The sequence below is a fragment of the Myodes glareolus genome, chromosome 7 (assembly GCF_982192425.1).
Source record: "Myodes glareolus chromosome 7, mMyoGla1.1, whole genome shotgun sequence".
NCBI classification, from domain to species: domain Eukaryota; kingdom Metazoa; phylum Chordata; class Mammalia; order Rodentia; family Cricetidae; genus Myodes; species Myodes glareolus.
The window spans coordinates 82,095,954-82,123,028 of NC_142032.1; the positions used below are offsets into that span (position 1 = coordinate 82,095,954).

At 49.0% G+C, this 27,075-nt stretch overlaps 2 protein-coding genes across 2 annotated transcripts in view; one reads left to right on the plus strand and one right to left on the minus strand.

The window, feature by feature from the left end:
• Positions 1-11,880, plus strand: part of Ern2 (endoplasmic reticulum to nucleus signaling 2) — an 18,892-nt gene extending 7,012 nt beyond the window's left edge. Inside the window, 16 exon segments of the mRNA XM_048460253.3 lie at positions 119-383; positions 2,740-2,818; positions 2,912-3,059; positions 3,170-3,291; positions 4,082-4,237; positions 4,416-4,557; positions 8,142-8,226; positions 8,389-8,578; positions 8,660-8,759; positions 8,839-9,035; positions 9,943-10,090; positions 10,189-10,316; positions 11,082-11,205; positions 11,281-11,348; positions 11,431-11,616; positions 11,619-11,880. Of these exon segments, the coding sequence (XP_048316210.3) occupies positions 119-383; positions 2,740-2,818; positions 2,912-3,059; positions 3,170-3,291; positions 4,082-4,237; positions 4,416-4,557; positions 8,142-8,226; positions 8,389-8,578; positions 8,660-8,759; positions 8,839-9,035; positions 9,943-10,090; positions 10,189-10,316; positions 11,082-11,205; positions 11,281-11,348; positions 11,431-11,616; positions 11,619-11,642 (2,162 nt within the window). The 3' untranslated portion in view covers positions 11,643-11,880.
• On the minus strand, positions 11,789-22,400 carry Plk1 (polo like kinase 1). Its single transcript, XM_087908491.1, has 10 exons — positions 21,286-22,400; positions 20,444-20,612; positions 19,492-19,636; positions 18,772-18,865; positions 17,148-17,367; positions 13,925-14,074; positions 13,100-13,177; positions 12,725-12,879; positions 12,439-12,621; positions 11,789-12,294 (listed from the first exon to the last, which is right to left on the minus strand). The coding sequence occupies exons 1-10, from the start codon at positions 21,691-21,693 to the stop codon at positions 12,088-12,090; spliced, it is 1,809 nt and encodes a 602-aa protein (XP_087764617.1). The 5' UTR covers positions 21,694-22,400; the 3' UTR covers positions 11,789-12,087.
• Positions 22,401-27,075: the final 4,675 nt, after the last annotated feature.

Sequence of the window (27,075 nt, forward strand, 5' to 3'; positions counted from 1 at the left end):
TTTGAAACAAACTCTGTTTCCCTCTGCATGACCTCAAATGACCTTTGCACACCCGAGCTGCTCTCTGGCGTGTCCCGTGAGAGCTCTCTGACATCTCCCCAGCTGTCTTTCTTGACAGACATGAGCCACCTGACATCCTGTGGGATGGGCCTGCTGCTCACCGTGGACCCGGGAAGCGGAACTGTGCTGTGGACGCAGGACCTGGGAGTGCCTGTGATGGGCATCTACACATGGCATCAGGATGGTCTGCGCCAGCTGCCTCATCTCTCTCTGGCTAGGGACACTCTACATTTTCTTGTCCTCCGCTGGGGCCACATCCGACTTCCTGCCTCCAGCTCCCAGGACACAGCCGCCCACTTCTCTTCCTTGGACATCCAGCTTCTGTAAGTGCCCATATATAGAGCCTAGGGAGGGAATTTCTGGAGGTGGTACAGCCCCCATCAAATAGCCAGTCATGATATTCAACCATGAGCCACCAATACAGCTGAATCAGGTGTCAAGATAGGGTCCCTAGGACTCATGGATAGTCACCATTTAGCAAGTGATTGGGTAAAGTCTGTCCTGGGAGGAGACTCTGAGTCCCAACCTGTTTGCTCCATAAATGCTGAATTGAACTGATTGTTAAATACTCCAAACCTCTCCTTCCCGTATGCCATCCTAAGACACAGACTGGAGAAATCTGGGGTTGCCCATTCATTCCATTTGCTCTACAAATGCTAACTGGGCATGTGTTGTATGCTGGTCATTTACTAGGCTCTGAAATCCAATAGCAAACAACAAAGTCAATGTTCCTGCCTACAGGAATCTCAGAGTCTGGTAGGGGACAGACATATACAAGAGAACTATAACATGGTGAGATTAGGGTAAAGAGACAGACAGGTTGTGGTGGGTGGCGATGCATAAAAAGATACCCAGACTGAGACTGGAAACAAGAGGAAGCCATGGAAAGCTTCCTAGAGGAAGAAACATCTAATGTAAGGCCTAAAGGATCAGCAGAAAATGGGATAAGGCATGGCACACAAGGTACAGAAAGGAAGTTAAAGACTAAGCCATAGGTCTAAGCAGCCTCATGCCCAGGGCTGTAGTAAAGCCAGGATCACAAACAGAAGGCTTGAACATTTTTTTCCAAGGCTAAGGAACAGTCCCTGCAGAGTTTCAAGTCAGGAAGTGGCTGACTCGTGTTTTCATTTCAGAAAGATTATTCTGGTTACAGTATAAAGAATATCTCAGAATGAGTAGGAAAAACATGATACCATGGGACTGGCCATAGTGGTGCATACCTTTAATCCCAGTGCTCAGAAGTCAATGGCATGTAGATCTCTATGAGTTTAAAACCAGTCATAACTGCCTGGAGACACCACCACCACCACCCCCCTCTCTCTCTCTCTCTCTCTCTCTCACACACACACACACACACACACACATACACATACACACACACACCACAGAGGTGCTGGAGAGATGGCACAGTACTTAAGAGCTTTGACTGCTCTTCCAGAGGACCCAGGTTAATTTCCAGTCCTCACATGGCAAATAACAACCTTGTGTAACTCCAGTTCCTGGTGATCTAATGCTCTCTTTCTGCCTCTATGAGCGCCATGCATGTGTGTAGTATACAAACATACATGCAGGCAAAATACACAATCATTTTCAAATAAAATGTATTGCACATAAAAAAGATGATGCTGCAGGCTAGAGCAGAAAAACTCAAGGCACTAAGTAGAGGGTGATAGAGAGGAAGGGGGGAAATGAGGAGGATCAGGAATGTTTAGAGAGTTCAGCCTTTATAAGCAAGGAGGCATATAGGCTTCTAGAAGTTCATGGCTGCTATCACTTTCAGAAGTTCAAAGCACTAAAGGAGGAAGAGAGAAAAAAGCAAAGGGTGAAAAGAGAGATGTTGAATTCCAGTTTAGAAAACTGAGTTCTTATAAGAGGTCTGGACCAGGTGTAGGCCAAGAATCCCAGTACTCAGGATGCTGCTGACAGAGCGGCATGAATGTGAGGCTAGCCTGAGCTACATAGTAAGGCCCATCTTTTTTTTTAAAAAAAAAAAAGTGAAGACCGGGTGGTGGTGGTGCATGCCTTTAATCCCAGCACTCAGGAGGCAGAGGCAGGCGGATCTCCGTGAGTTCGAGGCCAGCCTGGTCTACAGAACGAGTTCCAGGACAGCCAGAGCTGTTACACAGAGAAGTCCTGTCTCAAAAAAACAAACATACAAAAAGTGAGAGTTATATTGAGAAAGCATCGCTATAGATTTTGCAGCAGTTAGTTTTGCTGCATAGCAAATACGCCAACACTTGGAATTTTAAAACAGCAGACACCTGCTGCTTTCCAAGATGTTGGGGCCATCCAGGCAGTTTTTCTGTCTCTAAAATCAACTGATGACTTGGTGAAGGCAATGATCTTGGACACTGTTACTCACCTATCTAATACTTGGTGGGCCACTTGGCCGAGGGGGCATCAAATAGAAAGGTTCATTTGTATACCATAAGGTCTTTCATCCCTCTTGGGAGGGTAGGTTTCCTTACACGGTAGTCTCAGGGCTTCAGAGAACAGAATTGGGGCGGGGGGCAACTTGAATACAACCATTCAAGCGTCTGCTTGTGTTGTATTTCTCTTATTGGCTAAAGCAAATCACATGGTCAATTCCAGCGTCAATCTGGAAGAAGCTACAAGGGATATAAGTAATGCTGAAGCTACCCACCAGAATCACTCATCCTTCCTTTCCCTCCCCTTTAGGATGACGCTGTATGTGGGGAAAGAAGAAGCTGGTTTCTATGTCTCCAAAGCACTGGTCCACACTGGGGTGGCCCTCGTGGTGAGAAGGGGGGGGGTGTCTGAGTGGGATGCAAAGAGGGATAGAACAAGAAAGGGGTTTATTTCACACGTGGCTCTTCATCTTCTGCCATAGCCCCGTGGACTGACCCTGGCACCCACAGATGGCCCCACAACAGATGAGGTGACACTTCAAGTCTCAGGGGAGCGAGAGGGCTCACCCAGCACGGCTGTCAGATACCCCTCAGGCAGTGTGGCCCTCCCCAGCCAGTGGCTACTCATTGGTGAGATCCTCTGACTTTAATCTGGAGTAGATGAAGATTTATAAGCCCAGTTTCTGAGTTGGAATGCTGAAGGCATCCTCAACCCTCTGGCTTTTATTCCTACTACTTAGGATACCATGAACTCCCCCCAGTCCTGCACACTACCATGTTGAGGGTTCATCCCACCCCAGAGAAAGGGTCCACTGAGACAAGAGCCCCAGAGGAGTCCCACGCTCCAGCTCTCTTCTCTGAGGTTAGTGCTGGGATGCCAGGGGCTCTGGGTAGACCCAGAGACGTCATGCAGTGCTTGTACCTCTTCCTTAGTTGATCTCATGAAAGTTTCCAGAAAACAAACATGTTGTTGGTGCTACTACCAGGCATGTTAAAAATGTCAAAACGATATTGGCTTCCTAAATCACAGAGCGTAGTTCCCAGGTAAACATGGTAAAATATTCATCAAGTGAGAAATTGAAAACAGAAAAAACTATAAAGGTGTGCTCTCCCGGGGAAGACTGGAGAAGCGCTACTAAGTTGTTCAAGGTTAGAAGGAGCAACGGTTTTCAGATGCTGGGAGTTTTTCCCAGACCCACCAAATTTCTGCTCCCTAGAAGTGCATCTTGTAGTTTCAACGATAGTCCAGTGAGCAAATGATTCCTTTATTTCTTTGTTTGTTTGTTTTCGAGACAGGATCTCTCTCTGTGTAGCCCTGGCTGTCCTGAAATTCCCTCTGTAAACCAGGCTGGCCTCGAACTCACAGAGATCCACCTGCCTCTACCTCCCAAGTGCTGAAATTGAAGGCGCGCGTCACCACTCCAGCTGAGCATGTGAACTTTTAATGACGTTCAAAGAGATGCTGCCCTTCTGGCAGATTTGGTCCATTCCTCTCCTGAGCACCTTGATGTTTGAGATCATGGCCAGCACTGCAAGTCCATCATGCAGGGACCTCCCACCCCCGCTCCCTTCAGTTAAACCCTGCCCTGAACCCAGTGATCAAGAAGATAGATAGGAGGGAGTACCAAGAGTGAAAGCCGCTCTGTTTCTAGCTCCTGAGCCTGAGGAGGGAAGAGCCTTGGGGTTCGGAACTACATTCTGAAGAGAAAGCTTCAGACCCCTATCCAGGGTTGGGGTCCCAAGACCTGTTGGCTGCTAGCTTCACAGCCCTCCTCCTGGGAGCCTGGGTCCTCTACCTGATGAGGCAAGTAAGTCCAACATCCTGCCCAGAGAGAACTCTCTGCTTCTCCCTTTGCCTGACTTCAGCTGCCTCTGCCTTCCTCTCAGGATGCCCTGCTCCTGCTACGCTCTGTAAGCTTGCTCTGTGGTAATCCCAGCTCCGGCACAGGCGTGGGGCTTAAGTTCACCATAACCTATGTGTTACAGCAGCAGCAGAGCCCTTCAGCACCTGGAGACCCACAGGACCCCTCACCGGACGCTCAGGCACAACCTTCAAGGGCTACCCTGCATAATGAGAAGAGATTTCAAAACCCCTCAGAGCAAGCCCGGCCATCCCGTGGCCCTGAAGGTGAAGTTGAGTGAACAAAACTGGGGAGTCCAAAACAGAGAAAAGGGAGAAGTGAACATAATTTAATTTCAAAGTCAAATAGTTAGAAGTCACAGACGGTGAGATAGGTAATAAGAGGCAGTCTCTTCAAGTATATCCTACTATAGTTTATTGTTATTTTCAGGGTCTCTGGTTGTGGGTATAACTGTGTGTAGATCAAACTGTCCCCAGCTAACTTTTGAAGAGTTGCCTCTGAGCATCTGTTTTCTCACGGGTCCAAAATGGATACTAACACCCACCTCATTGCATCACTGCCCTGTGAGAAGCTGCCAACATCATTGTTACCAAGTCAGTGCTGGGGACATACCTCAACTAGGAGAGTGTGTGCCTAGCATGCACAAAGTCCTGAGTTTGAACCCCAGCACTCATAAACCAGACATGGTGGTACACGCCTATAATCCCAGCACTCAGGAATCAGAGGCAAAAGGACCAGAAGTTCAAGGACAGCCTGGGATATGTATCTAAAAAAAAATCACACTTAGGTGATGTTAATAATTGTTTTACTTGGGAGGCACAAGTAGGCAGATCTCTGTGAGTTCAAGGCCAGCCTGGTCTACAAGAGCTAGTTCCAGAATAGGCTCCAAAGCTACAGAGAAACCCTGTCTCAATAAACCCCAATATTATTATTATTATTATTATTATTATTATTATTATTATTATTATTATTATTACTGCTACTACTACTGCTACTACTATTATTGGTAACAGAAGCAGTAAATTCCCTAGGCATGGTTTTGATTTTGCTTCAACATTCTTCTCAATGCTTCTTGGTTTAAGCCTTAGCTTCAGCCCACAAAGACCCACTGGTGTCTACTCAGTGCCTGGTGGGTATAGTCTGTGCATCTATTGCTCACTCTAGTCTTCTGCTCTTTGGCTCTGAGTCAGGCTGTTGCCTTTTGTGTCTTTGCGAGCTGGTGCTGGTACCTCCACATTGCTGCTCAACCTGTTTCCCCAAGTCAAATCCCCATCTGCTATCCATTTACTCAAACTGGTGTCTGCCTGGCTCCTGACTTGAGCTTCCAGTATTCACCCAGGTCCTCCTCTTCCTTGGGTCTCAGTCACTCCTCAGAGTCAGTTCTAGCAAAGCGTGACCTCTGAGCTACATCTCCAGCCCATGGGCAGCTTTTTCAAAGGCTCCACAAGAAGGGAACCCCAACCCTGAGGTGTAGTTCTTGTCATTGACTACACTGAATCCAAGTAAATATCCATTCCTGCACTTCAAAACCCATATCCTTGGACCTTCTGACTCTGGAGCAAGTCATCTTGTCTTTCTTGTCCCAGGGATGTTCTTTCCAATGCCCTACAGTTTATTTGTTTGTTTTTCTGAGACAGGGTTTCTCAGTGTAACTTTGGTGCCTGTTCTGGAACTCGCTCTGCAGGCCAGGCTGGCCTCAAACTCACAGAGATCCGCCTGTCTCTGCCTCCCAAGTGCTGGGATTAAAGCTGTGTGCCATCACCACCCAGCTAGTTGTTTGTTTTTTTAATAGAGAAATGTGTGTGTGTGCGCGCATGTATGTACACACATGACGGGGCATATTTCTCCTCACCTGCAATGTTGAGTAAAATGTTGAGTGTCCTCATCTATCACCCCCCACATTATTCTCTTGAAACAGGGCTCTGATCTAAGACAGGAGCTAAGCTGGCCAGGAAGCCTCAGAAATACTTCAGCCTCCATTCTCCACAGCACCTGGTTTACCGGCACATATCGCCATGCTTGGATTTTTACATGGGTTCTGGGGATTTGGACTCATGTGCTCTTACCTGCTGAGCTATCTCTCCAACCCCAAGAGCATGCAATTCTACACTACTCCAGTTTATTATCCACCTCACCCCTGCCATTGATGCAAGGTGATGGGAATTCCTGTTTTGGAAGTTTCTCCACTTCCTATCTAGGTCAATAGGTAGTTGTAACATGTAGGGCCTGCTTGTTTGTGTTTTCTGTCCCTGCCTGGTACCCCACAGCTGGCAGGTCCCAGAGAAAATCAATCACACAGATCTCTATAAGTTATAAAGCTGATTGGCCCATTAGGTCAGGCTACTTATTAGCTAACTCTCATATCTTGATTAACCCATTTTTCTGATCTATGTTAGCCATGTGGCTGAGTACCTTTTTCAGTGGGGCAGCTCACATCCTGCTGCTTCGGTGATCTGGGCAGGAGTGGGAGGAATCAGCTTCCTTCTCCCCAGAATTCTCCTGCTCTCCTTGCATCATTTTCACTTCCTGTCTGGTTTTCCCGCCTACACCTCCTGCCTGGCCAATCAGCGTTTATTTAAAACATGATTGACAGAATACAGACAATTCTCCCGCACCAGGTAGTAGTACACTTACCTAGCATATGTGAAGCTCTGGTTTTGATACCCAGCACTAAAGTGATGGTGGGGATTTTTTTGTTTGTTTGTTTTTTCGAGACAAGGTTTCTTTGTAGTTTTGGTGCCTATCCTGGAACTAGCTCTTGTAGACCAGGCTGCCTCTGCCTCCTGAGTGCTGGGATTAAAGCATGCGCTACCACCGCCCAGCTAATGGTAGGGATCTTGAACCCCACATATGGCTTAGCCAAGACACCTTGTTATTCTGAAGGCCAAATATTCCTTACTCAGCCACCATAGGGAATGTTCTCAATGCCTGGAGACAAGAGCTCAAGAAACTCAACAGATTGCCTAGAGCCTGCTTCTATTTAAACTAACACTTTCACTTAAACTCATTGGGGAAAGAACTCTATGTAATATTCATTTCTTCTTTCATTGTGTGTGTGTGTGTGTGTGTGTGTGTGTGTGTGTGTGTGTAGACCAGAGGACAACCTCAGGTGCTATTTCTCAGGAGCCATAGACCTTGGGTTCTTTATTGCTGTTGGTTTTGGTCTTTTGAGATAGGCTGGGTGGCCTATGAGCCTCAGGGATCAGCCTGTCTCAGCCTCATCGGTGCTAAGATTACAACATGGATTACTATGTGCAGTACATGGATGCTGGGAGCAAGCTTAGGTTCCCATAGCAAGGCAGGCATTTTACGGACTGAGCCATCTCCCCAGTCCCAACCTCACCCATCTTAGTTGCACACCAAGACTTGCGGGAACTGCCAGGCTGTAACTCTCATCATGCATCTGTTGACTTGCATTCATCTTTTTATTTGAAATGATTCAACTTCAGTGAAAAGAATTGTTACACGTGTTAGAGATGGGAAGACTGCAGAGAGAAGAAGGGGAAGAAACAGAGACAGGAGGTGCTCAAAAGAGAATCACATAGCCAACATCACCTACTCCCCCTTCCTATATATCTGCTTGGTCCTCACCAATACGGGTGGAATCATTCTCAGCTCTGAGTCATTTGTCTAGCTACACCAATAGCAGCACCAGCCACTGGAGCCACATGCCTAGCGTCCGGGTCCTTGCTCTCAGCTACAGCAGCACACTCAGGAAGGGTGGAAGTCTGGAGAAAGGTCAAGGTGGAGGGTGGGTCTGGACTCTGGCTGGCAGAGGAAGGCAGGGAGGATGACTGTGGGCAGTCAGCAGAGATCACAGAGAGGACAATGATCCCTTCCCCCCCTCTAGCAGAGCAGCCCACTGTAGTGGGGAAGATCTCCTTCAACCCCAAGGATGTGCTGGGACGTGGGGCTGGTGGAACTTTTGTTTTCCGGTGAGTAGCAGGTAGAATCCAGGTTATAGCTATATCACTTGCAGCCCTTTTGACAACCACCAAAGAACAGGTATTCTTCCAGACCCCCAGACTTGGAGATGGGCCCCGACTCTTTCCCCTGTCTGCTCTCTCTGAACCCCCAACCCCTTACCCACCTTTCAGAGGGCAGTTTGAGGGACGGGCAGTGGCTGTGAAGAGGCTCCTCCGGGAGTGCTTCAGCTTGGTTCGGCGAGAGGTGCAGCTGCTGCAAGAGTCTGACCGGCACCCCAATGTGCTCCGCTACTTCTGCACGGAGCATGGTCCCCAGTTCCACTACATTGCCTTGGAGCTCTGCCAGGCCTCCTTGCAAGAGGTGAGATGGGAGCTCAGGGAGGGAAGAAGGGAGAGAGGCCTGGGGCTGGAGAGCGACATTTCTGTCCCTTCCTTATCTTAGTATGTGGAGAACCCAGACCGAGACCGCTGGGGCCTGGAGCCCACTATGGTGCTACAGCAGATGATGTCCGGCCTGGCCCACCTACATTCCTTACACATAGGTACCATGTCTTGTTTGCGGTCCCTCGTCCCCTGCTCTTCCCCATCGGCAATCACTCACTCTCCCCTTTCTTCCTGTAGTACACCGTGACTTGAAGCCAGGCAACATTCTCATGGCTGGGCCTGACAGTCAGGGTCAAGGCAGAGTGGTCATTTCTGACTTTGGCCTCTGCAAGAAGCTCCCTGCAGGCCGTTGTAGCTTCAGTCTCCATTCTGGCATTCCCGGCACAGAAGGCTGGATGGCACCAGAGCTCCTGCAGCAGCCCCCAGACAGCCCGGTAAGCCTGCCCACCAGCCACAGGGTTTCCTCCATGTCAGCTCATCTATTCCCAGGAGATAATCCACTTCCTCTTCCATAAGGCAGTCTCCACCAGGGGCTGTTACGCTGCTCAGAGGACAACAGGCAAGGCCTGGAGGCATTTTGGCTGGATTGCCTCTGTCATTCCGTGAGGCCAGGGATGCTGCTAAGTATACATATGGCTCAGTATACAAGGCACCACCCACCCTCTCCCTGAGTTTTCTCTTCTGTATCAGTGCCACCCAGGTTGAGAAACCAGGACTTAGAAAATGACTTGGTAGCCTGTAATTGCAGCACTCAGGAAGCTGAGGCAGGAGGATTCTGAGTTCAAGCTACATTAAAAAAAAAAATGCTGGCTCTCATCAACTTTGACCTGATGAGCTAGGTAGAACACAGGGCCAGTGTAGACCTGGGGTTAACACATATGGGGGAGTGAACTAACGCCACAGCAATACAAGGTCAAAGCAGCACCTGGCCCGTATTGAGTTTGGGACCCCAGAACTCTACATCTGGATTCATGGTGAGCAGGTGGAAGGGTCACCAGGAGAGTCACACCCATTCCTAAAGACAAGAGGAAGTAGTGATCAGGGAACTGGAGACCTAAGTGCCCAGAGACTTGATGCACTGGTGTTAGGTGCCCGCCTATAGTATAGTTTTCATTATTAGATTCTGCCTATACAGTATAGTATTTATATTAGATCCTGATACAGTATAGTTTTTACACTAGCAGTCAGTATTTTAACATTGGAGAAATCGCCTACACGCATGCACACACACACACACACACACACACACACACACACACACACACACTGCTCTACAGGTCCAGAAGGGATTTTTAGCAAGGCCCACTTCCTCCTTCTCATGACCATCTTTCTGGCCCCCAGACCAGTGCTGTGGATATCTTCTCTGCAGGCTGCGTGTTTTATTACGTGCTTTCTGGTGGCAGCCACCCCTTTGGTGAGAGCCTCTTCCGCCAGGCCAACATCCTCTCAGGGCATCCCTGTCTGGCTCATCTGGAGGAAGAGACCCACGGTGAGGAAGGGAGAGCCCAGTCAGACTAGCAAAAATGGGAGGAAGGAAGCATGACGCTGAGCACCTATATAAGCCAACCCTTCTCTTCTGCCCTCCAGACAAGGTTGTGGCCTTGGACTTGGTGAAAGCCATGCTGAGCCTGTTGCCCCAGGATCGCCCCTCAGCTGAATGGGTGCTGGCCCACCCCCTCTTTTGGAGCAGAGCCAAGCAACTCCAGTTCTTCCAGGTTAGATGGAAATCTTGGGAAGGGTCTCCCAAGCTCCAAGTTTGGGTCCCGTGTTAGTTACTGTCCTATTGCTGTTGAGGAGACACTATGACGAAGACAACATACAAAGAAAGTTATATTTAGCTGGGGACTTGCTCACAGTTTCAGAGGGTTAGTTCATCATCATTTTGGTGGCATGGGGGCAGTAGCTGAGAACTCACGTCTAATCCACAAGTTGCAGACCAAGAAAGGAATACTAGGCCTGGTGTGGGCTTTTGAAACCTCAAAGCCCACTGCCAATGACATACCTCTTCTAAGGCCACACCCAATCCTTCCCAAACAGTTCCACTAACTGGGAACTAAGCATTCAAACATAGGAACCTATGGAAGTCGTTCTCATTCAAGTCATCACAGGTCTTGAACAAGAAATGAGAAGTCAGAGTAGCTAAGAAGTCTTGTCACCTTGGACCCCAGAATCTGTGCACTAGCTCTAGCTTTGCCTGTATGGGAATGCAGTCATCCACAGTGCAGACACTCCATTTGTGACCTTGGGCAAAGGACCACACTTGACCTGCAGGCTGACTTCCTATAGAACAGAGGCAACAGTGCTTCCCTCAAGGTGGGTGGTGGCATGGAGGTAGAGCACAGGGAAGCCACACTCTCTAGGAGGCAATAGCCCCTATCACCTGAGGTTAAGGGCTACTTCAGCATCAACCACATAACACAACTCTGGCCCTGGGGCCTTGGTACTGTCCACAAGACTTAGGAAGCTCTGTGGGATCCTAGGATGTCAGCGACTGGTTGGAGAAGGAGCCAGAGCAGGGACCCCTCGTGATGGCGCTGGAGGCAGGAAGTCACAAGGTGGTCCGGGAAAACTGGCACAAGCACATCTCGGCACCACTGCAAGCAGGTAGGGCCATACTTGGCTTGGCCTGAGGGGGAGACCCAATGGGGACGCCTCTGCAGCCCACTTCTCTGCCCGCAGATCTGAAAAGGTTCCGATCATACAAGGGGACATCAGTGCGAGACCTGCTCCGTGCAATGAGAAATAAGGTGTGTTCTAGAGCCTGGGCGGGACGTGGATCGGGGATGCCCTGCCACAGCTGATCCAGGTCTTTGTCCTGCCCATCCTCAGAAGCACCACTATAGGGAGCTCCCAACTGAGGTACACCAGGCACTGGGCCAACTCCCTGCTGGCTTCATCCAGTACTTCACACACCGCTTCCCGAGGCTGCTGCTCCACACTCACCAGGCCATGAGGACCTGTGCTTCTGAGAGCCTCTTCTTGCCCTACTATCCACCAGCTTCGGATACCAGGAGGTCCTGCCAGATGCCACAAAGAGCTAAGACAGCCAGAGACCCCAAAGGTGGACCAAGGAGTTAAGCCTGTGGCTCAATCTGGTCTCGGGAGTGTGTCAGAACATGGAAGCAGTTTAGCAGCCTGATGCCACTGGAGCAGGAAAATACTCTGAGATCAGGGCACCCTCAAGAAATACAGGATAAAAAAATGATGTACATATATTTAATGCATATAAAGCTAAGAAAAGGACAGTCCCAAATTCAATAAAAATATCTATACAATTGATACAGAGGGCTGAGGGCAGGAGAAGAGGTTGTAAACCCATACCTAAACATGTACAAAAATAACTTACACAGCAACCCCTTCAACGGGGCACTGCTCCCCACCCAGCCCCCAGGGCCAGGGGCACTGAACAGCAGCCCCAGGAGCCTAGCAGTGTAGGCCCAGACAGAACTTGCAGAGTGAAGGGGAACCAGTCCGAGGGACAGAGGCTTATGAAGAGGCCTTGAGGCGGTTGCAGGCAGAGCGTGAGCTCAGCAGCTTGTCTACCATGGTGCGGGCATAGCGCAGCCGGCTAGCCAGCTCCTTGCAGCAGCCATATTCCTCCAGGAGGCTCAGGCGGTATGTGCGGAAGTCCCTCTTCTCATCGATGTAGGTCACTGCTGCCATCAGGGGGCACAGGATAAGCTTGGTGTGGTCCTAGGAGGGAAGAAGTGAATGAGTGAAGAGCTCAGCTGGTGCCTGAGGTGGAGGCAAAAGGGGAGGAAGGCACCCCAGTTGCTGAGAGGGATAGCACTCCCGCCCTACCCAGGCACCCCAGCTACAGGCCCGGCCCCTGCACACCTGGAAGAAATTAATCTGTACGGTGCCGTTGCTGAGGTGCAGGATGATGGCGCTGCGCGTGCGGAACCATGTCCGCAGATAGGGCAGCCGAGCCAGCTCATCACCTTCCCGGGGTGTGATGTTCGCCCCTGCCTTCAGTAGGTGTTCACTCATGTAATTCCGGAAATACTTGAGGAGAGTGATCTGGTTGGAAAAAGTTGGGGTCAGGATTCCAGAATGAGGGCCTGACCCCAAGGCAGCCCCCATATCCTGCCACACCATCCATCCCTCAGCAGCCAGTGCTCACCTTCTTCATCAAGGAGTTAGGGTGAGAGCTCACAGTGAGGTAGGACTCCGTGCCGTCACGTTCTATATATTGTAGGCTGTCACCGTCATTGTAGAGGATGAGGCGGGTTGAGTCATTAAAGAGCACCCCCACACTGTTGTCACACAGCTGATACCCTAATAGCAGATGGAGAGCTATCTCAGAAAGGCCAGAGGAGGTGGGCAAAGGCCTGGGCACAGCCCAGTAAGAGTGCTTGTGGTAAGGCCCTAACAATTCTTGGTAACATAAAGAGACACACAGAGACACGCATACAATACAGATATCACTCACTTGTACACTCAAAAGCTACCATGGCCACACCATCCCCTGCCCATCCCACATTCTGGAGACACCTACCAAGTCCATACTTGTCCGAATAGTCTACCCACTTGCTGACCCAGAAGATGGGGATGCACGCAGGATCCTCGGCCTCCTCTGGGATAGAAACAGAGCACTAGTTAGGCCAGCCCCTTCTCCTGTCCTCTTAGGCAGCCCTCCCCAGGGCTGGAAGGGTACCCCATGAAGCCTGGGGAGGAGCCTGACAGCACAAACCTAGACACCCAAATGGAAGATTGTAGCCCAGATGTCAAGACCCACTTCATTAAGTGGGCCCTTTACTCTGGCCCAGGACCTGTGGTAGGTGCGGACAGGAAAAGAAAACCCCAGGCTTCTGAAAGGGCCCACGCTCCAACCACAGGGATGAAGAGTGATCAAAGCCTCTAAGCTGCTCTGTCATTAGCATCGGGGCTGATGGAAGCCAACTGCCCCCGATCAAAGTGATGAAGAACTGAGCAGACCTGACAGCTCCTGCAACGCTAGAACCAACTCAGTGCATACAAGTCTCCACTGCAAAGACACAGGTGTGTTGAGAAGAAATGTTATAGAGAATTAAATCAGGCTGGGGTGCTGGCAGTGGGTGTCAGGCTGGTGGTGGTGGACACAAAGCCCTGAGGCTGGAGCTAACCGAGGGATTAAATTCCCTGGGCAGGAAGGAGACACAAGAGATGCAGCTATGCAGAGGTGACCTACAAAATGAGGTGGAGCAGAAACAGGCAGAAGGGACACCAGGGAGGACCTTGGGTGTCATGCTAACGCATCTGGATTTGGAGCTATAGGAAATGGGTGCTCTGCTGATCAGGATGCCCAGCCTCCTCCAGATGTGCGATCCCCTGCGGTACTCACCTTGCCGCACCAGCCCTCGCTCTGAGGGCTTGGAGGCATTGACACTGATCAGCTGCTGCAGCAGGTCACTAAGGTGGCACTCGATGGCCTCACTTGCCTCACGAACCACTGGTTCTTCCTTTTCCCGGGTACGGTCAGGCAAGGGGTTCTCTATACCCGAGAAGGTGACATGGTCATTGGCCAGGCACAAAACCGGGGGAGGGAGCACAGAAGTGCCTGACACAGCTCACACTTTTCCCACCGTACCCATGAACTCACTGCTGTGGGGGCTGAGTCAGTACCAGGTCTGTGGGTCAGGTATGTGGTGCTTCCTGAGAGGCCACAAAGCCTCAGGTGCTCAGGTCTCTGCTCCAACAGCCTGGCCTTCCAGGACAGCAGCTGCTGCTGTCACTCAAGGAGGCAGCATGAAGGCACCAATTCAAAGAATGAAGGGCACGTTGTGCATCCAGAAAGAAGGGAAGCAGTGTGACCCTTCTGCTTTGTGTGCTCACAGATAACCGAGTCTAAGGAAGTACACAACTGAAGTATTAAGTTGGCCTATGGTGGTCAGGGGGCATACTGGTCACTCTTGCCGTCTTATGCTTGAACAATTTATTTCCCCAAACCAGCATATGTTGGTTCTTCTGTGAAACAGAACATTTCTTAAATTTTCAATTAAAAACAACAAAAATCCCATCATGCTAAGTGTGAAATAAAACAATCAAGATTTGATTTTAAAACTAGTCAAAAAGGGGCTGGAGAGATGGCTCAGCTGACTATTCTTGTTAAGAACCTGGCTTTTGTTCCCAGCATTCACATGGGGGCTCACAACTACCTATATCTCCAGTTCCAGGGAACCCAACACCGTCTTCTGGCTTCTTTGGTCACCAAGCATGCATGTGGTGCACACACACACATACATGCATGCAAAATACCCACACACACAGTAAAAACAACAACAAAATGAGAGTGTTTGCAGAACATGCAAAATCAAGCCTGTCCAAATATAAATAACTATTGGAAACAGAGGAGGACTACCCCAGGAACATATAACACACTATACAATTCTCTACCTTTGGATAAGCTTGGAAAATGTCTATAGAACATTCTCTTTCTATGCTATTTTATTTTAAAAAGATCTTTAGAAATGCAGTATTTTAATACCCGCTCACCTCATAAGATAGGAATCCCTAAATCCCTAAAGGCTAACAGAAAAGGAAACTCGGCGGTAGATCAATTAATAGAGTGTTTGTCTAGTGTAAAGCACTGAAATAAGATTCTCAGCTCCCTATAAACTGGGCACAGTGGCCCATACCTGCAATCCTGGCACTCAAGAGGCAGAAGGAACAGGAGTTCAAGGTCATCCTTGGCTACTGTGAATTCCAAGCAGCCTGGGCCATATGAGACACTGTCTCAAAAATTAAAAAGGAAAAATAAAAAATTACAGTAATAGTTGCTATACCAACACCCACGTGTGGATGTTAAAATTGGTGGGCAACAGTTTTTCAAATAATTTCCTGCAAGACACTTATCAATTACTGAAGAAACAGCATCTGCAGTGGAGACGGACTTGTCTCCCTGACACACACAGAACAGCACATTCCCTGTTCAGCATTCTCACTCAGAAGGCAGCCCCATCCCTAAATCATGAAGGTGCCACAAATCCAGCGGGAAATACACTCATCAGCGCCCTCGAAAAGAGTCAAGGTCACAAGACATAGGAAAAACCCAGAGACTATCACAGGCTGGGAGGAAACTAAGGAGCCAAGGTCACTAAACGCCATGTGGAGTACTACTGGCTTGCATCCTGGTTCAGAAAAGATGACGTTAATGTGAAATCTGTTTGATTGAGGGCTGGAGTTTGTTTACAGGATTATCTTGTGCTTAACATTTTAGTTTTGTTAATCATTCTATGGTAGAGGGATGCTGACTGTGGAGGAAGCTGGGGGAAGGGTACATGGGAATCAGCTCTATTTTGTTCCTAACAGTTTTGTATAGCCTTAAAATTATTCCAAAATAAACCAAGTCACTGAGTCAGGGGTTAGGCACATACTTGTAACCCCAACATTTGAGAGCTCAAGATTAGCCTGAACCAAAGCACCAAAACCAAAACTAAATCATCACAAGTTATTTGCATAAAAGTGAAAATCTAATTGCAACAGATGAACTGAGAATTTTATATTAAGTTGGTGATATATCCACACAAAGAAACAAAGGCCTTCACGCTACTTCTCAAAGACTATAACACTTAGTGAAATATATCAAGGACAAATAAAACTGCAAGATAAAAAAGTAATGCTAGGGGGCTGGAGAGATGGCTCAGAGGGTAAGAGCACTGGCTGCTATTCCAGAGGTCCTGAGTTCAATTCCCAGCAACCACATGGTGGCTCACAACCATCTGTAATGAGACCTGGTGTTTTCCTTGCCAGCAGTACATGGCATGCTTAATAAATAAATAAATAAATCTTTAAAAGAAAAAAAAAGTAATGCTAAATGTAGCGGCATACTCCTATAAGCCCAGCATTGGGAAGGGGCAGGTGTGAGACAGAAAATTTCAAACCTGAGGCCAGTCTTGGCTCCAGTCTGTCTCAAAAACAAACAAAAATAACAAAAAAGGAAGGAGGGAGGAAGAAAAAGTAAGTACAAAACAAAGCAAAAGAATGCTACCAGGTGAGGTGGCTCACACCTTTGATCCTAGCACTTGGGAGGCAGAGGCAGGTGGATCTCTTGAGTTGGAGACCAGCCTACACAGTCAGATCTTGTCTCAGGAGGAAAAAAAGAACAAGAAAAATAGAAAAAGAAATTGATAAGACAATATGGAATTAGACTAATGGTCACAGTCCTGAAGGTTATGCTGGCGTCTGTCATGACTGTTTTTAAGCATACACTGAAACACTGCCGGCAGAGGAAAGCTCGCTCTCCAGCAGTTCCTGGCTCACCAGGCTGGCCTTGAACTCAGAGATCTGCCTGAGGTATGCACCACTACTGCCCAGCAATGTTAGGGACTTTTGAAGGTAATAAAAAAGAATTTCCTGAGCTTGGTGTTTAGTCCACTTTCTCCTTCTTGGGCCCAGTGGATTGCTTCAGTCTGTTTTTCCTGCCAGGGCCAAGTGGCAGAAGAGCCCAGGGACCAGACCTCAAGGATAGGACCCAACTCTGGGGGCAGAGAAAGGCACATGCACCCTGAAATGCACCCCGGAAATCGGGGCTCTCTGGGGTCTACCCTACTGAGCCCGAGCTTTACCTTTATTGAGGACGGTGAGAGGCTTCCTGCTGCTGGGGTCCAGGCTGCTGGGAGCTATGGAAAACCTTGGTGGGATGGTGAGGCAGGTGATGGGGAGGCGGGCGGGGACATAGCCGGAAGTGAAGAACTCGTCGTCAAGCAGCTCGTGAATGGTGGGGCGAGCGGTGGGGTCTGTCTGAAGCATCTTCTGGATGAGGGCGGTGGCCACAGGGTTGATGTGCTGGAGGGGAGAGGCAGAGCCTAAGTGAGATGAGATGGGGACCCCACCCGGCATGTGGCCGCTCCTGCCTCAAATACACCATAGCTCAGTGGCCAGGAGTTCCACCAGGTCCTCCACCCTCAGCTTTAGCAAGAACCAACGCCACGCCACCCTACCCTACTGGTGAGAAGAACCAGTTCCTGCCACTTGGCACTCAATATTAACTTGAGATGATTTCCCCACCTTGCCTTTGCAAAAGATGCTTAGTTATTCACCACCAGGGGAGCACCTGACAGCATAGGCCTGTAGGTTCCCAGACCTGTGTTGAAATCTTAGGTCCACCCCCTTGATTCCAGCTATGACAAATAGCCTGGGCTTTCTGGGCCTACCAATGCATTATCTATAGGATGGAAGAGGAAGAGGGGCACCACACCTGGGACATCACCAGGTGGGATACCTGGTTTGTGGGATAAAGTCTAGCACAGGCCCATCAGTCAGAGCATTAACTCTATGCTTCATATATACCACATATGCATTAATTCATTTGGCCCTCACAAAAACACCTAAAGACTCTTTCTTCTCCCTCCCTCTATATAATTTGACTTGAGATGGGATGTCACCGTGTAGCTGAGGCTAACCTGGAACTTGCGATCCCCCTGCCTCAGCTTACAAATAGTAAGACTACTCCACTATTAGGCCTCACCTGTAAATGAAGAAACAGGCTCAGAGGAGGAAGTGCCCCTGTCTGAGAATACCCACAGCCTAGCTGATAAAGCGAGGACTTAAACCATAGCAGCCCAGCTGGCTCAAGCCAGTCCATGCTGCCTGCAGTAAGGCAACCTTCTGTGGCATAGCTACTCATATTATATACAAGTCAAGGACACTGACTAGAAAGTGGCCATATGTCCCGTGTGGACCTAGTCCCCAGAAATGGGTTATTCCTTCCCCAGAAATGGGTTATCCCTTCAAACAGATTTATGCCACCAATTGTAAAAGCAGATGTCATTTTGTCATAAGAAGCCCTTAGGGAAACTCCCACTTTGCAGATGGGAAGCCTGGTTCACAAGAGTCAAGCAATCACCTGTTAAACACAGCTCAGCTGGGCGGAGATGGTCCATGTCCCATGCTTAAGCGTGTCTGCTCCTACTCCCTCTTTTTCCCCCTGTGCCTTACGGATGTAAGTTGGGCACGGGACTCAGTTGATAGAGTGCTTGCCTATAAGCACAAAGCCAAGTTCAGCTCCCATTCTACCATAAAGCCAGCATGGTGGCACATGCCTATAATCTCAGCACTTGGGAGGAAGAGGCAGAAGAATTCTGATGCTCAAACTCAACATGCAGTGAGTTAAAGGGCAGCCTTCAGACATATATTCTCTGTGAACAGCTTTTGGGGGAACATAAAACTAAAACATTATGGTGTCATCACCTTGGGGATACTGTATTCATTTTTCTTGATCCGGAGGTAGGTCTCTTTTAGGCATGAAGTCTCAAAAGGTGGCTTGCCCACTAGCAAGGTATACCTGGAGGTACAAGGAAGGATTTTGCTTAAGCTCCCAGGAAAGTCCAAACGCATCCCCTAATTAGGAACGGATGGGATGATCTCCTAGTCTGCCCAGTGCCATAGTAACCAATAACTAGGACAAGCCCTCAGCAGAATGCAGGTGACAACACTTAGATACTAATAGGTCAGGGATCCCCCAGCTCTGGCCTGTACTAATAGAGGACTCCAAGGACCCCAGAGGCCACGGCAATCCACACAGGCCACCGTGATGGGACTTCTGCCGACCCAGCAGCCTTTCTGCTGACCTAATTCTCTCACAAGTACTTCTAAAGCTTTATTGAAAGTCAGCCAGAGACTGAATTAAACCCAGGTTCAGAACTGAGATTCCACATTTCTAACAAGCCCTCAGGTGTTGATGGTTTGGGTTGCATGGAGCTGGAGAAAGAAGTATAGAGACTTTCTTGTCCAAGCTACAGGAATCATACAGTCTACACCAGATAAGGAAACAGGGCTTCATGTGGGCAGCATGCTCTCTGAAATAGCCTTTGTATAAGGAAGAAGGATCCAGAGGGTAAGGTCAACTGGACGAAACGCCTCAGAAAGCCCTGCAAGACCCAAAAGCTCCCGTGTCCATTTCCAACTCACATGATGCACCCGATGGACCACACATCCACCTCAAAACTATGTCCCTTCTTGCTCAGCACCTCAGGAGCTATGTAGTTGGGAGTGCCGCATAAGGTCTTCTTTCGTTCCCCTTCATATTCCACTTTGGTTGCCAGCCCAAAATCCCCTGGGACAAAGAGAAGAAGAGAGGGTGCTCAGCTGCCAGGTCCGTGGCCATCTGTGGCTGCAGACTGCTGCTCAGGCCTGCCCAATGAGAACCAGTGCCTGGGGACTCCAGTCTGCTCCCTGAACCCTCCCCACTGTGCTGGCCCTGGCAGGCCCCCCACTGCCCTGTACACTCTTCTCTAGACAGTAGGGCTAGGGCGCTAAGACGGCTCAGTAGGTAAAGGTGCTTGCCACTAAGACTGATGACTTGAGTTGACCCTGCGACCCAATAGTTACCTTCTAGCCCCACCCTCTACATGAATGAAACTTAAAGCACATAGGAGAGCAGAACTGGATGCAGTAGGCAATCAAGGAAATATTCTTCATGACTGCTGATGGTCAAGTTTTTAAAAAGTGGCAGGGGTATAGGGACTGAGACAAATCCGTCTCAAGAGGATGTACTTTTTAGCTCAGTAAAGTGAAGCTGAGGGAATGTTGCCAGTTTTGCTCCATCACATATCTCCAGACCTCCAGTTTAAACAGGAAAGTGACTGAGATGAACCAGGCTCAGCACTATGAGATAGGGTAGTGTTTGGGGGAGGCACCCCCAAGTACGGTACACAAAACACCAACAACAACAAAATGCATCTGAAGGCAAGACATTGGCCTGTGAGCCACTCACTTTCCATTTCTGAACTCCAGGGCTTTCTGGAGGGCAGCACCTCCATTTCCCACCCGCCTTCCATTTCTCTGGCTCCCATTCTCCCAGAGTTTCCCTACTTGCCGCCTCTTGTACTGGCACCAGGCACCAGCAGGTCCAGCATCTCACCTATTTTCACCTCCAGATCCTCGTTCAGGAAGAGGTTGCCCAGCTTGAGGTCCCTGTGAATGACCTGATTGCGGTGCAGGTACTGGCAGCCCAGGACTATCTGCCGCAGATAGTAGCGCGCCTCGGGTTCCGTCAGCGCTTTCCTCCTCTTGTGCAGCTCCAGGAGGGACTGAGGAAGAGGGAAGACGTTACTGAGGCCCAAGGAAACGGATGGCCAGCTGGATGTGGCCAGGACTAGGCCCTCGGGAGTCAAGTGTGGACGGACGTTTTCTGCCCCAACCGCCCGGTCCCAAATATCACTCTAGGCCTGTTACCAGCTAATTCTTCCACTTAAATAAACCCATATTTCTTGTGTCTTGGCAGGCTCCTGATGGTTCTGCCCACACATTTGGTAGCTATCATTCACAAGACCCTCTCCTGTTAACTCTTGCTCTTACTCAGCATCTTCTCTCAACCCCACTCTCATTCCCTATCTAGGGGCTTCCTCCCGGGAGAAGACCCTCCCCTTTTCCTAAAAGCCCTTAAGTCTGACTCCAAACAGTCTCTTCTCCCTCCCCCACTCCGGAAGTTCTATATCCGCGGCAGCCGTAGCCTGAGACCCTTGTTAACCACTTTAAACACCCGTTTCCTTTACCTGTTCACAGCCTTGCGTGCAGAGCCATGTTCCCTAATATCAACAGGTCCTGGGCTCTGCTTGCCCTGAACCCTGGCCTCTGCAGCACGGAGTGCCAAGTACCCTCACTAGAAGCCCAAGTCCTCCTCTAGCCACTCCCAGGCGTCGGTGCCTCTTTGCCAGCAAGTTCCCGGTGTGGGCGCCCCAGCCCCGCAGCAGAAACACTCACCCTCCTGCGACAGAGCTCCAAAACCACAAACACAAAGTCGCTGTCTTCGAAAAAGCCATGGAAGCCTACGACGTGTTGGTGTGCGAGGCTACGGTGAATTGAAATCTCCATAGACATCTTCTCCTTCTGGTGGGGCTTGAGAAGCAACGACTTAGGCACGATCTTGCCTGCGAACACCTCCTTTGTGTCTGCGTCTGAGATCTCGAAGCATTTGGCAAAACCTCCTTTACCCAGAAAGCGGCCCCGTACATACTGGCGCCGGCTGCGTGGGTCCACTAAGATCTCCGGAATCTCCTTCGACAGCGGGGCGGCCACTGGAGCACCGGGAGCTGCATCCCCCGGGACTCCGGCTTTCCCGAGGTCGGCTGGTGCTCGAGCCAGCTTTCCAGCTTTGGCCGCTGCATTCATGCTCCTAGATTTTCTCCGCGGACCTGGCCTGGCCGGTGCAGAGGATCTTGCCCTGATCCGCTCCTCCCCGAATTCAAACGCAGCGCTGGGAACGTTACAAGGGCCTGCGCGTTGCTGATTGGCCGCGGGGATTTAAAATACAAACCCGCCCAGCGCGCGGCACCATGGGAGTGCTCTACGGCGCAGCCGCCTTTAAACCCCACCAACTTGTAACTGAGAAACTTGATGGGCAGGGACTTTAGGATTGGATGCACTTGAGATAGCCTGGGAAACCAAGAACGAACGGGATACGCGGAAATCCCCAGGGAGACAGGATTCGGTCCTGCTTTCTGCTCCTCAACCGGGTAATGCTCAAGTGGTTCATCTGCGCCTCCTCCGGGGGCTTCCTCTACCCCACTTGACTTTCTAGATCTGAAACTCCAGGCCTAGAGATAGCTTGGCAGTGCACCTTCGCCCTCGACTGCCCTCTCCCCGGCTAGCCTAAATAAACCCAAACCTGAACAAACCCAGCACACCTGGCAGACAGATAGAGCTTCAGATCGTGGAATACTGGCCCTCTGTGGCAATCACTGCCCCAGAGCTGAACGGAGCTCAAGCCTTCTCCAGGAAAACCCAGAGGCCAGCAGTACCTGCAACATCCGGGAACTCCTTAGAAGGGGTGGGAGTTCAAGATTACAAATTAGCCTTAGGTCAGCCTCAGCTACCTGAGACCGTCCCCTACCACTCACCACCCACCCACCCCCTCCGCCCGCCCACCAGGAAAGAAACTTCCCAGGCCCGACCGGCAGGTCAAACAAGACCTTTAGGTGATTCCTAGTGCGGTTAAATGTAAGCAGCACCAGATTAAATGTAATCATGCCCGCAACGCAAGAAGGTTGCCTAGTTTGTCCTGAGTTGGGTCACCCAGAGTCCCAAAAAGAAAACACGCATTTTTTTAGTCGGAGGGAGGGATGGCTGGTTGGAAGAGCGCTAGCAAAGTAGCAGGGCCAATGTGCCCTGCAGAATTCTGTTTGGCCTTCATTAAAAGAAAAAGAAAGAAGGAAAAACCATTTACAACATGTAAAAAGCATGGCACAGAGTGCAGGTGTCTGGCTTTCCTAAAAAACAAAACAAAGAACGTCAACTCTGGCCGCTGTTTACCCACTTGCCTGTCTGGCTTCTGTGGAAACTTTGAACACACCACGCTGGTACTTGACACCCAGTCAACTGCTTTTGCCACCCCGGACAAGGGAATAGCTGCATACAAGATGGACTTTGCACCAGATAACAGCAGGTTTTGATTCTGCTCAGTTTTCTGGTGTGCAGCACTGGCCAAATTTACTCACCTTCTCTGATAATTAGTTTCATCCTCTGTAAAATGGGTTTGTGAAAATCCTTACTTTATTGAAAGTTAAAAGGATTAAATGTTTTCTGCTGAGTGCCTGGCATTCCACAGATGCAAAATAAGAATGCTTTTTCCAGGCTGGAGAGATGGCTCAGCGTTTAAGAGCACTGACTACTCTTCCAGAGGTCCCGAGTTCAATTCCCAGGAACCACATTTCATGAGATCTGATGCCCTCTTCTGGACTGCTAACTGTGTACATAATAAGTAAAACTTTTTAAAATGATATTTCCCCTCCCATCTCTTTTTTGTGGTAGTCTGATTATAAAGTTAAAATTTGCTTAATCTTACTGTAAACCTGAAATGTGTCAGAAGCTGTGTATTTAACGACAGGGTTCCTACTCAGGGTCTTGCACTTTCGAAAGACAGTGCTGTTTATGGTGTGCTCACTGAGACCCAGTGCTTTCCATGTGTGAAGGAACTAAAGTCCTCAAACTACCCTACCCTTCCTGCTTTACAGATGAAAGAGTTGAGGTTCCAAGGGGTCAGATAACAGGGTTAGTATGTGGCAGAGTGGGAGCTGACATTCCCACCTCGGCGCCCACACTTCACAACTGCCAAAATCAGACCTCTGCAGGGGAACTCTAGTTTGTTTCATGGCTTTCTTCCCTGACTAAGCTGTACGGTCCCTAGGAGCAGGGACTGGCTGCATGTTACTCTCCAGTGCAGGGCCTGGTTTTCTGGGGTGGGCTCAGTAAGCGTTTAAATGAGTAGGTGGGTGCCTGGTGCTGTCTTCTGCTAGGCATGTGGTCAGGGTCCCACCTTCCTGTGCTAATGGGTGACAAGCACACAAGTTATGAGAATCGCAATGCTGTTGCTAGGTTTCTGTGTTTCAGTGAGCATGGACTTATGACAGCTTGTCCAAGGTGATAGCATTTTGCTGAGACCAGTTACTAACAGCTAGACTCTTAGACAATGTCCCAGCACTGCCGGTGCTATCTTAACAGCCTTATAGCTTCATAAAAGCTATCAGCTCATCTACAGAAGCCAGTTTGTCCTGGTGGGTGGCTGATGCTAGCCAGAACATGGCTGGAAAACACCCTCTGGGCTCTTATAGGCCATGGTGGTATGCCAAGAAAGCCCTTTCTAATTGCCAAGACCTCTTCATTATGGCTAATATTCTTTTTTTAATTTTATTGATTTTTATTGAGCTCTACATTTTTCTCTGCTCCCCTCCCTGCCTCTCCCTCCCCTTCAACCCTCTCCCAAGGTCCCCATGCTCCCAATTTACTCAGGAGATCTTGTCTTTTTCTACTACCCATGTAGATTAGATCTATGTATGTCTCTCTTAGGGTCCTCATTGTTGTCTGGGTTCTCTGGGATTGTGATTTATAGACTGGTTTTCTTTATGTTTAAAAACCACTTATGAGTGAGTACATGTGATAATTGTCTTTCTGGGTCTGGGTTACCTCACTCAAAATGATGTTTTCTAGCTCCATCCATTTGTATGGCTAATATTCTAAGGATGTGCTAAGTAGGACAAACAGTTGTCTGATTAATTTCAAATCTACCATAGTCTAGATATGTCAATGACTATATGTCAAGGAACTATAGCCTTGGGTTCTAAGAGAACTGACTGATGTATAAGTGATTCATTCAGAAGCCACTACCCACCCCAACCAACCACAAAGGCTCAGGATAACCATTTAAAACAGAATGGGTCAATAGGACCTTACAGGTCAATTATTCTACCTTGTTCCCAATTCCCTGGGATCCTGCAATGTGAAACTTATCTGGGCAGGAGTAGGGATGGGAGGAGTATGACTCATATCCAGGCAAGCATCTACTATATAAGTACTGGGTAACCCAGGAGCTTGTTCCTAGTTCCTTAAGAAATGGAGGAATGTAACTAGACTTCAACCTAGAGGACTGGCTGGGGGCAGAAGAAAGCAGTTCTGCAGAAAAGCATCCTTGGAATGGCTCTTTGTTGAGCACACCCACTCGAGCTAAGCATATTTCCCTTTGCCCCTAGTGTGGGCCCAGATCCCCCTTCAGGGCCCTTATAAACCCTTCAGGGCCCTTTGGTCTGGGCGGTGGTGGTGCACACCTTTAATGCCAGCACTCTGGGGCGGGAGAGGCAGGTAGATCTCTGAGTTTGACGGGAGCTGGTCTACAGAGTGAGTTCTAGGACAGGCTCCAAAGCTATACACAGGGAAACCCTGCCTCGAAAAACAAAACAAAATGTTCTTTGGGACCAAGAGTAATGAGAGAGTGGGTTAAGTGTGTATAGGGAGTGGTGAGGGGGAGGGTGAAGATATCTGGGGAAAGGAGAAGGCCTGCACTATACGCCTGATGATTTTCCCTGCCCACACATATTCTCTCTGTGGTACTTAGAATCATTAGGAACTACCAGCCATAAACTCTCATTCCATGTGTCAGCTTCTTAGCTACAATGATGACTTGAGTCTGGACATCTCTCTGATCTGGACCAATGAGAACCAAACCCAGGGGGATTTTAGCAAAGGGGAGCTCTTTCTACCAATAAAAAATGCTGTGTGTGCCAGGCGGTGGTGGCACATGGCTTTAATCCCAGCACTTGGGAGGCAGAGTGAGTTCCAGGACAGGCGCCAAAGCTACAGAAAAACCGCCTCAACCCCGCCCCCGCAAAAAAAAAAAAAAAAAAGGTATGTGTGGGTGTGATACTAGATACTATAGTATCTGAAAATAAGGCATGGTGGCATACACCTTTAATCCCAGGACTCGGGAGTTGAAACCAACCGGGTCTATCTTGGTCCATAGTGAGTTCCATGACAGCCAAGGTTACATAGAGAGACTGTATCTCAAGAAAGACAGAAAGACAGATAAAAGAACCATCTCAAAGGAAAACAGGCAGGAGCCAGGCAGGTCCTTGTGACACTTTGGTCTTGGAATCTAGCCTGAAGTCCAACTGAGGCCTGGCTTTCTCGGAAACAGAAACCCAACTCCTTTCTCTTCCTCTCTGCTGCTGGAAAGGTCTTTCCCATCTATCTTCTCTTCTAACATTCAACCAACAAAGAGTTTTTCTTCTCTGGAATTATAATTGCCTAGTGGCAAGCTGTCCCTGGGGTAAGAGCCACCATGGAGACAAGAGTCCAGCTGGCCTTTCCTAGGATACATACTCATGACCGTTAGCATACTCTCAAATACTATCAGCACACAATTACAAAGTTGCTACTGTTTATAGTAGGAACTGTTTTTGTGTTCTTGGCACCTTGATTTGGCAATAGGCTCCATTCCTCAAACTAGGGTGAGGGAGGAAAGGTGATGACCCTGACTGGGTCAATCACAGAACCAGACACCACAGGCCAGTCACTGATTCAAAGGGCACCGATCTCACAGTATATAAAGCATTAAGCACTCTCTTCGGGATCTGTCAGGCTAAAACTGGAGTGTCTCTGGGACACAATGGTAGAAGTCTAGAGCTGTAACTTGTCATATCCCAAATGTACAGAGAAATCTCACTTGCGGTAGAAAAAAAAAAAAACAAAGCAAACCCAGAGGTCTACTCAAGTCTGCTTACTGTCTACTTATCAGAAAGTCCTTCCTAGCCTAGGTCACCGTGAGTGAAGGGTAATAGGGCCAGCCAAAGAAACCGACCCTGGTTCTGAAACCAGAGCCAGTGGGGGAAAACAAACAAACAAACAAACAACAACAAAACACCCTGGCTCTGAGACCAGAGTCAGTGAAAGAAATAATTTAGCCCAGAACCCAGAACCAAAGAAACACACCCTGACCCTGAAGCCAGTGCCAAAACAAAACAAAACCACACCAAAAAACAAACAAACAAAACAAAAACCCACTTTGGCCACAGAATAAGAGTCAGTTAAAAAAATATGCCCTGGCCCTGAAATTAGAGCCAAAAGGTTAAAAAGGGCTAGTGAAAGAAACATACTTTGGCCCTGAAACCAGAGCCAAATCTGCCCCTGATCAACTGAGCAGAAATCCAGCCAATCTGACCAATTGCCACCCTGAAAATCTTTTCCCTGGAAAAAGTCCACCCCTAAGAAGCCCTATATAAGCCC

Coding starts and splice junctions, on each gene's coding strand:
- Plk1 (XM_087908491.1), bottom strand. CDS start 21,693: ATGAATGCAGCGGCCAAAGCTGGAAAGCTGGCTCGAGCACCAGCCGAC. Junction 13,178..13,924: donor GCGAGGGCTGGTGCGGCAAG/GTGAGTACCGCA, acceptor TTTCTATCCCAG/AGGAGGCCGAGGATCCTGCG. Junction 12,880..13,099: donor TTCGGACAAGTATGGACTTG/GTAGGTGTCTCC, acceptor ATCTGCTATTAG/GGTATCAGCTGTGTGACAAC.